The sequence below is a fragment of the Stigmatopora argus genome, chromosome 1 (genome assembly GCF_051989625.1).
Source record: "Stigmatopora argus isolate UIUO_Sarg chromosome 1, RoL_Sarg_1.0, whole genome shotgun sequence".
NCBI classification, from domain to species: Eukaryota; Metazoa; Chordata; class Actinopteri; order Syngnathiformes; family Syngnathidae; genus Stigmatopora; species Stigmatopora argus.
This window is the reverse complement of record NC_135387.1, coordinates 6798527-6809368: the sequence shown is the minus strand read 5'-3', so window position 1 is coordinate 6809368 and position 10842 is coordinate 6798527. Positions and strand designations below refer to the sequence as shown.

Genomic DNA, 10842 nt, shown 5'->3' with positions numbered 1-10842 from the left:
AACACAACAATATATTTGCCTGTGCAGCTTGCTCCAGATACATTCTATCACTAGCCAATCATAGTTGTTGAAAGCAATGACGTATCCCTACGCCTGCGAGCAGGCAATGACGTATCCCTACGCCTGCGAGAAGGCCATGGTGTCGCCAAATCGAATTCTGATTGGTTAAAGCAACAGTTTTATCGACGCTTGTTTTATGCAGCAGAGCCTGCAGAACTGATTGTGAAGGCCTCAAGGCAGATTTCTGACCCTGGCAACAAATAGCTGAAATGTGATTGGTTAGATGCTTAAATATGAAAACACACATCTGGAATGCTGCCCAACCAGGGGAAAAGCAATGAAAGGAATTGACAGACAATTTGGAATTATTAATAAGTATTCATGGACAAAACATAATTAACAGCAGTCTGTGATTCTGATATTTTTTTAGGCCAGCAGAGAAGGCCTTGAAAGCCCTGCTGTACAGTAATACCTTGAGATACGAGCTTACGAAACACACACCTTTGTTGTGGTATAACCGAGGCAAAGGTGTTGATGTATCCTGCCGCGGCTTTCGAGTCAGAATTTGCTGCTTTCGGATGCCTCACAACCGAGACAACCGAGTGTATGTGATAGGTTCATCCAATTGTAGGTTTATCCTTAGGCTTTTCCGTGTTCAGCTTTCAATAAAAAAGGCATCTGTAGTCATATCTACATTTAATTCTTGCAAGAGAGAATACATCCATCCGCGTCTCCGGCCAAGATCATTCTAACAACTCGAAGTCCGTTTCGCTAATTTAATCATAAGATTTCCCCACAGAAGTCTAAACATTCGTAGAGTCTCATAACAATTTCGTACAGTTATCAAAACAATTGTAGGACCTGTTGAATCGTCTCACAACAATTCTGTACAGTTATCAAAACAATGTAGGACCTGTTGAATCTTCCCAAGCGAGTTTCGATGCGAACCCTTCAGCGAAGAGGGGCTTCCCAAAACAGTCCTCGGTTCCCAAGAGCGCTTGTTGTGAGTCCATCTTCCGAAGCCGTAAACAGTCCTCAGTTCCCAAACAGTTCGCAGTTCCCAAGAGCAATTGTTTTGAGACCTCTCCCTGCCCATGGCCATTCCCTGCCCTCTCGATGTGAACCACAGTTCTTACTTTAGCAAGGCATGCATTAAAATGGCTTTATTAATGCCAATAACTCTAACATAAAAGCACAGCGTTCAACACATATGTATGGTTTAATATTGTTACACATTCAGGATGAGCATTACTATTCCTAATAAGTAAATATATTGATTAATATAGTAAGCATGTTTACAATAAGGCTTTCTATTCCTAAGTAAGCATTGCAAACACATTTATAATAATCATTATTCCATCAGTATGCCAGTTCGTTTTTTAAAGTTATCGGACCAGCCACGACACACTTTGAAGGTTTCTGCTGGCGACAAAGTCTCCCCTTTCTCAGCGGCTGGCTTTTCTTTGAAGTCCTCGTAAATTCCACTAACTGTTTCTCCTTTATTCAAATTAAAAGAAGCACATCCCTCTCATCATGAATATCACTGCTCAGCTTTAAAAGAACAACGTAACGTCCGCATCATATACTCGTGTATGTCAAATGAGTTTCATATCTCAGGGCAAAAGTTTGCTCGGAATATTCCTCGTATCTCAAATTTTTCGTATGTTGGCACACTCGTGTGTCAAGGTATCACCCTAACTGTAACTAAACAAAATTTGGGGGCATTTCTTTTTAACCCTTTCATGCAAAAACTACGATTTCTCTTTTTCAACCCTGAAAGGCCACTAATTTAACTCATTGGCTGCCATTGTCGGCACTAGACATCCAATTCATTTTGACTGATGTGTGAATAAATGAATGTTCATTTTCCCTTCCCTGAACAAATGTTCATTTCACCTTCTCTGTTAAAATGGATCGGACATCTAGCACCGCCAACGATACTGAAATGTGAGCATTCAAAGTCAATCATGTCAAGCTTAAATGAATTAGACAGCGTTGTCAATATGTATTGCCGATGCGTTAATGACACTCGTTTAGTTACAAAAATGTTGCAATAATATGGTGTTGCTATATTTATTTACACACATGTTGTATGTAAATATCCTCAGTCTGTGATGAATGCAAAGGTTTTTAAGATTTAGTTCCTGGCCGATGTATCGATAATTATTGCATCACCATATTGTGAAATAATTGTTATCGTGAAGCCTGAATCGCAAATTGTATCAGGAGGTACCCAGAGGTTATCACCCATACTCTTTACCGTCTTTTTCCCCCATGTGGGTCATTCTGATTCACTCCACACCATTAGCAAATCTCCTAGACTGGGATTATAGCTCCAAAGGGATTTAGGATTTCCACCTACAGCATACAGGTTACAGTTGCAATTTGCGTGTTGTGTTTCACCGTCTCTTCTATCTGTCTCACAATACTGCCAGTCTTTGAGAAGACCCCAGCAATTCCAGAACCCCTGATGCTGGGAAAAGGAAAATATCGGCACAGAATGGAGATAAATTGCAGATTTGAAAACAAACTACTGCAGCAGATTTTTTTCTTCTTGTGGGTCTTTGTCAGAGAAGAATATTAAGGAGTTGGCATTGCAATAAACAGTGTTGCTGGCGCAATAACATCAAAGGATTATTGACCAACTGTTGATTCCAAACAGTCAGCGAGTCTTCCTGTGGGCTTTTTTCCTCTCTGGACTGAAAATGGGACCGTTACAGTGAGTGATAATACAGATGACAAACGAGATGGTGACCAAACACCAATAAATAGTCCCTTTTTGAAGACTGAAAATTGACAGTGCAATATCGAGGCAATTGCAATTTCCATCTTTTTCAATGAATGCCCACAAAAAGAGCAATTTTTTGTCCATCCGTCCAATGCCGTCGGCCCTGATGTGCTCAGCCGCTGTGGCTACTGTTGACATGCCCGGAGCACCGGCTAAAGGGGCCTTTTCCATAAAAGAAAAGAAGGTGGATGAATATAAATCATCCCATGTGGTGGAAGAGTATTTCTGGATAGGCAGCAGTATTGTAGCCTTCTCAAAATGGAGGCTTGGCTACATAGGTAAGTATTATAGATGAAACTGAAAGTAGAATTGCAGGTTCGGTTTGTCATTCTGAAGTAGTTTTTTGACAATATTATGATCCAATTTTCCATGTTTAGCAAACAAGACTAATTAATCGTTGGTACGAACCAGGTCACAAGCTGCCTGTCGGTAGGCAAGATTACTCAATTGAGGTCAACTACTACTACCTACTTGCCCTACTTTGTCAATTTTTTTTTTTTTAATTGTCACAAAACTAGCCTTTCAAATTGGTTGATGAATGTCATTATCCTCATATCTTTGTTTTGGTGTTTTTTTTTTAGCTTGTTGTTGTTGAACCAATTTTTACCTATATACTTTCACGTCAGGAAACTACTGAACCTCGAGATCACATGTGTATATACTAGGCCTGCACCATATGGTCTCCAGGCAATCCCTGGGGCTTAACCTGCTGCTCTCATGGTGTAGTGTAATTTAACTAGGCCTGCTTGGCCTATATTGTGACTTTGTCAAGATAATCACACCTGTGGCATTCTTGTATCACAGAAGAACGGTCAATATATAACTTGGCCTTAGCTTCAGCAAGTTAGACAGTGTCTGCTTCCTAATTTAAGAAGGCTTTTAATAATCACAACAGCTGTGGCCTCAAGCAGTTCTTCTACTACTTAAGTGTAGATATAGGTCATTTCTTTAAATGGAAACTGGGCCTTTTCAATAAGTTAGATCCTGTCCTCAGTCCATTTAAATGGCTTATTCTGGCTTTACATGTGTTTGAAATTGACGCAATTGACTCAACCAGACAAAATATCCAGTATGGATCTTTGAAATATGTCACTGTGTAGCAAAGTTTGTCAAACTTTTTCATGCACCACTCTAGGCAATCTGTCTGTTCCTAGCACAATTAGTTCCTTACTTGCGGATTGTTTGACAAGTTAGAATTCCTTAGCATGGTTAACTTCCATGACAACATGTTTAGAAGGGGATTTCAAGCACAAGCACATATAGAATATGACATGACAAAGACTGGAAGAATCCTGCCTCCAACTATCTGCTGTCAACGTGTCTTTGGGCAAGGCTTCTCGGAAGACTCTGTTAATGGGAAACTGTTTCCACTTTTTTAACCTTTTTAATTAGCGGTTGCTGAAAATAAATACATTTGGCATATTGATGTGATGGTTTATCACTTGAGGTAATAAAACCTTTACCACAATAACAAATAACATTACATCACTGAGATATTATTAATGAGCTAACAATATTTTATGTTGATAATGAAACAATACTAAATCCAAGTATGAGTTTTACTGTTGTTACAGCAGTATAATTTCCTATTACCTAGCCATGTGAAATTTTGATTGGTTAATCTTACCTGTAGGTTTTGTTTCAATAAAATAATCTTATGGTGACAGATTGGCAGATCTCAGGTTGGCTGTTTTTCTAGTAACATCAACAATTGGGTTTGAAGGCTGTGATGGATGTGGCTGAATTGTTTATGGGGGTGGTTTCAGACATGCTCTTGCCTGAGATTTCTGAATCAAAACAATGTCACGCTATTTTGTAATCCCAACCGAATTGACGGTAGATAATTTAATGGATTACTCCCCAAAAGGTGCTCTACATCTTTTATGGTCGTCAAACATACGCATCCAGCAGCAAGAACACAGAACAAAATCAATTTCAAAGGCCACTTTATAGAGGAAACAGTATGGAAAAACGTGATCATAGTGACTAAATTGAAATGTCATGAAAAAAAAATAAAACCAACAATCTTGTAGATTTGGAAAATCCATATGGTAAAACTATGTAGGCCAGCGGCGGTCCGCTAGCGACGCCTTCAGCGAATCAATCCAACCCGCAAAAACTATTTTATGGCTATAAAACCTGTACAGCTACAGCTGCGACACATAAAAAATAATCAATAATAACCTCAAACAATTGAAATATTATTTAGGAATATAGCCATATTTTACTCACCAAAAATCCTTTTTAACTGCACACATTATCCATCCTCCTTTCTTTCTTCCTTTTTTTCTATCGCCATCGACGCTAATGCAGAAAGTCGAGCCTGTCCTGTCGTATTTCTGGCATACGTTTTTATTCGATTTAGTGCTGAAAATGTTCGTTCCCGGTTGTGATAGATTTGCTTGCTTTTGAGTTGTCCGACCTTTCTTAATGATGTCCAGCTTTTTTTTCTTGAAAAGTCCGTCTTGAAAATGGCTTTAAATTAACACAACAATATATTTGCTTGTGCAGCTCGCTCCAGATACAGTTTGGTAGCTCTGGCTAATCCACTCTATCACTAGCCAATCATAGTTGGTGAAAGCGATGACGTATCCCTACGCCTGCAACAAGGCATTGTGGTGTTGCCAACTCGAAATCTGATTGGTTAAAGCAACAGTCATATCGACGCTTGTTTAATGCAGCAGAGCCTGCAGAACTGATTGTGAAGGCCTTGAGGCAGATTTCTGACCCTGGCAACAAATGATGGCTGAAATGTGATTGGTCAAATGCTTCAATATGAAAACACACATCTGGAAGCAGTGCAACCAGGGGGAAAACCAATGAAAGGCAGCTAAGAGACAATTTGGAATTATTTAATAAGTATTGATGGACAAAATATAATATATGATTCATATATTTTCTTAGGCCAGCAGAGAAGGCCTTGAAAGCCCTGACGGCCCACCACTGATGTAGGCCTATAAGGCTACATAGGCGTTCAAGCCTCCTCAAACCTTAACCTCCAAAGATCTGGCCTTCACATGTGTGGACATCACATTTTTGGTTGTCAAACACTACAATGTTAAATTTTGGACTACAATGGTCTGGCGTTTTCTCAGAAACCACATCATGTAAAAAGATAATTATTTGTTTTTACACTCTTCAGGTCCCAATTAGCCTAAATATCAAAGAGAAAATAAAAATGCATGCCTTGCAAGAGTCTGGGTCTTAGGAGGTTAAAGATGATGACAGTAATGTATTCAATTTGGTGAAAACCTATTAAGAGATATATTGTATTTTAACTTTTTTTCATTGAAATGTTTTCATTTAACTAAAATTCAATTTATATTTATAGATGTCAAAAACATTTAAAACTGAGTGTTACAATACTTGTACCATGTAAGTTGATACTTTGTACTTAGGCATTAATTGTTGCTAAATGATTAATACTGCAGTTTGTACTGTTACTCAAGGTTTGAGGCCTAAAATACCTGGACTAATTTGTCGTTTTAACTTCACTGCAGGAATGAGTGTCAGACTCCAGTTGTGTTTTCTCCCTGGATTCACCCTCTTCGCTTGCATGAAATGTGTCATTTTCACATGCATGCACACATTCACAACACAAACACCCTCATATCAATGCACAGTAACACGCTTCCTCTCCCTTATTATTTGGTTATGGATCATGGGTCTTCACCGTGGAATGATACTCTGATTACCATTTTGTAACCAATGACTGTTTTCCTCATTATCTTGGGTTTACGGCTGCTGCTCTTTGAATAATTTTTGGAAGAACAAGAATTGTTAATAAGCTGTTTTACAGATTTTACCGCCCAATTAACATCTTCTTTTTACTGCCGGAAGATTTTTCATTATTGGTTCTGTGCGCAAAATTGGGCAGGCTGGTTAATTGAGTGTGTTTGTTGATCACTAGAAATATTTGTGATGTGTAAAAATGTATTGGAAATCTGTTCTTGTTGGTTTATTATGTGACCGAATTAGCATGTGGCCGGTCGAATCGCCGAAAGACGTTTGGGCGACTGACGTTTGGGCGCCGGACAGCTCGCCGCCCGGAGGTTTGGTCGTCCGGATAGTTCGCCAACCGGAGGTTTGGGCGGCGGAGGTTTAATGTAATTAATTATAATTTTTGTACATAGTTTGTATTGTATTTTTAATTTTTGTACATAATCGGCAGAACTCTTTTATCTGGTGGACAAAATAATTCATTGTAATTGGGTCGGGTACAGGCGTTAAAAGTGAATTTTTGCCGGGGAAATCACTCCCCTGGGCTCGGTTCTAGTGTCTAAAGAGCTCCAGTATTTGTATTTAATCATTAAATGCCGTTTTCGGCTGGATTTTTATGCATTTTTGACCGGTACGCCATTGACGTACATCGCTGTCTTTTACCGGGGAAATCACTCCCTTGGCCCCGCTGTAGTGTCTGAAATGCTCCAGTATTTGTATTTCATCATTAAATGCTCTTTTCGTCCGGATTTTAACCAACCCGTTGCTGTCTTTTCTAACTCATCCTACAGACTAATAACAGAAATAGCATCTGTACCTCAGTCAACATGAATCGGACGCCATTGATTTTTACTACAATTTGGACAACACCGGCGGTGGGCCGGATAAAAAATCCTAACGGGCCATATATGGCCCGCGGGCTGAGGTTGACATTGTACACACACGATCCGGGGGCGGGGCGAGCGCGCGAATCCCGCGGCAGCGAAACCTCCGCTGCCCAAATCTCCGGACGCCCAAACCTCCGGTCGGCGAACTATCCGGACGCCCAAACCTCCGAGCGGCGAGCTGTCCGGCGCCCGAACGTCAGTCGCCCAAACGTCTTTCGGCGAATCGACAGAGTACCGAATTAGCAATTGTTATTAAAAATGAAGCTCATTTCAATGTGTCAGTGAGGGGAAGTATCTGCAATCCATCCTTTTTCCTTAGGCCAAACTTTATTTTTTTTCTCTTTTATGGTTAATTTCTTGTATTTTTTATATTTATTTAAATTCATTTAGTTTATTTGTGCCTTACTATGTGAATATGTTTGGTTTGCTTTTAAATTTTAAACACGCATTTTAGCATTTTCATTATTGCTAGTTCTATGTTAATATTTATTTCATATGTTAACAAACAAGTTCTACTGCTACTAAAAATGATCACACTGCCCTAGATAACATGTAAAAATATCGAGATTGACCGATATAAATAAACAAAATCCCTCGGCTCTTGTTCATAATATATTGTCCTATAGTACTACATTGAACTGGAAAAAAATCTTGGGAAATTAACTGGTTTCTTTCATTTTTAACTCATTTGCTGCCAGTAAAACTTGAATAACTTCACTCACCATCCCACTCAAAATGGATTGAAAATCTGGCGACATCAATTGTATTTTCAATGTACATCTCATAAATCTTCATTGATTAACTCCCACAGGACATACTGTGAATAATGTTCATATATATCTGGCAGTAAAAACACTAAATAAACCTTATATTAATCATGTTGATATTAATATTACATTAATCTGCTAGGGTTGCTTGTTTCATGCTTTTTTCCCCCCTGGTATCCTGTCTGAGTTATTGCCCATTGTGTTCAGCTGTTGTTTCTCCGCCCCTGGTTTATTCCCTGCTTGCTCTCTTGTGTGTCTCCAAGGAGTTCCTAATTGTCTCATCAACCCATGTCAGTCTATTTAAAACCCACTGATTGTTATGTCATTGGTCGGATCGTCTGCTTTTGTTTGTCCATGCCATCTTTCCACGTTACCTCGATCCCTGTTCCATATGCCTCGTTTCTCGCTTTCCCGTGTCTCCCCTTGTCAGGTTTGGTTATGTGATTTGATTTCTAAGTCTTTGTTATTTTCTAAGATCCTGTTTAAGTTATTAAAGTTTTGGTTGGAGCACCACCTCCCTCGTCCTCGCCTGCTTCCCTGCGATTGGGTCCTATTCCCCGCTTCCTCGCTTTGACGTCTTGCCAAAGATGTAACATAATCGACATTTCTTACATTCAATTACTGGAATTGATATACTGTGGCCATCACCATTCCTTCCATTTCTACCTTAAAACACATAAAAATATACTTTTATTGACAAAACGATGATGATGAAAAGAAGGAAGGAAAATAGAGGTAGATAGGTAGATTGGTTTAGTCGCAGGAGCAGCTAGGTTATTATATATCAAGGCTACTTTAACTCTTCCAGCTTAACCAAGGTGGCCCCTTATTACAACAGTTCTATGTAGACACACTACAAACTACTTAACAGTGTGCTATGGTCTACTGTTTTGGTGTGTGTGTGTGTGTGTGTGTGTGTGTGTGTGTGTGTGTGTGTGTGTGTGTGTGTGTGAGTGACTGAGCCTGCATGTGGGTTTGGCTTGGCACCCTGTAATGAATTTGCTCCAGGCGGTGCGTTAACTCCGGTGTTAATTCTCTCAACAGACTGTGGTGGTGCCAAGCACGGTAACAGGGATATCTAAGGTCACACCGGTGTCATGCTGGCAGACTATTACTTTCCTCTTGACAATTGAGTCAAAAAAAATAATTAAATATTAGACTCTTTTTGGCCATGTTAAACAGAATTGTCAGCTCGATCCTGAAAAATATATGTGTAATATTGCATTCATAATGCTATACTAATTTTGGGGCAAATAGTATTCACCCAAAACAGTCTGAAGTCTGCTGGTCTGCGTGTTATTGGATTTCCCGTCATTTTAATATCACATGTTGACATTATTATATTGTAAGTAAACATGTTGGATATTTATATTAGAGCTGGCTTGTGCATTGGAGGCTACACTTTGTTCTTTTTATTACCGAGTAAATTAAGTTGCAATAGGAATATGATTTCTTCAAGGAAATTTTTCATTATGAATGTTTTCGATTAGCTAGAGCAAATGTTTTCCTGTGCATTAGTTCTGTTACTTTGGTTGGATTGTGCAAAGGAGGCCCGGGAGAATACAAGTATGTTTACACATTTGACATTGTTGACTTTAAAGAAACCTGCAATTGCATATGTTAATTTCATTTTAATGCAGAATAGAGTGTGCAGTATGGAATTTTCCCTTTTTGTTGTATGAATATAAATATTTTTATATAGACTATAACACGAATAAAAACAAACAAACCCCTCAATAAAAATCCGGTGGTCATTGAGTACTATTCAAAACCTCTTTTTTCAAAAACACTTTTTAAAGATTTTAGAAGGATAGTAATTATAGCAACTACAACAAATACATTATTTAATTGTTATTTTGGCCAAATCACACAGTCCATGCTTAGTTTATTTTAGTCTCGTCTCATCTCATTTTCTGAACTGCTTTATCCTCATTAGGGTCGCGGGGGAGTGCTGGAGCCTATCCCAGCTGACTCCGGGCCAGAGGCGGGGGGCACCCTCAATCGGTAGCCAGCCGATCGCAGGGCACATGAGACGAACAACCATGCACACTCACACCCATACAATTTAGAGTGTCCAATCAGCCTATCATGCATGTTTTTGGAATGTGGGAGGAAACCGGAGTAGGTCGTTTATTTTAGTCCAAAGCCAAAACACACATGTCAAACTACATTTTCAGTTCTAGATTTGAGTTGAGACCTGTTAAAGGTCATATGTGCCAGCCCTCGTATATCCTCATTTGGAGTATATTGCTTATGAACTGATTGCTAGCAAAGACAGTGCAAAAAACCCCAAACCATTTCAGACTCACTTTCATTCAATAATACAAGAAATATCCCTTTCAAATATTTTTTCCACAAAAGTCTGAGTTTGAGTCACTTGATTTTAAGGATCTGCAAACACTGAGCCCAGGTCCGATACCTGGGCAATGCATGATTTAGAAAAATTAGATTGGATTGGATAACTTTATTCATCCCGTATTCGGGAAATTTCATTGTCACAGTAGCAAGAGGGTGAGAATGCAGATACAGGAAAGGCATAGTTACACATAGTTACAAGTTAGATAATACAGTCGCAAAGGTCGCAGAACAACAAAGCAAAAAGCAAAAAGTACAAAGCAAAGTATATGGGATCATTAAGAATCATTAAATCAAATCTTTAAGACAAAAAAGCAGCAAAAAC

General features: G+C 39.1%; 1 protein-coding gene across 1 annotated transcript in view; it reads left to right on the top strand.

Moving 5' to 3' along the window:
* The first annotated feature begins 2353 nt into the window (after positions 1-2353).
* The window catches only part of plch2a (phospholipase C, eta 2a), a 40232-nt gene continuing 31743 nt past the window's right edge, over positions 2354-10842 (top strand). The window contains exon 1 of the mRNA XM_077589265.1: positions 2354-3066. Within this exon, the coding sequence (XP_077445391.1) occupies positions 2838-3066 (229 nt within the window). The 5' untranslated portion in view covers positions 2354-2837. The remainder of the gene's footprint in view (positions 3067-10842) is intronic.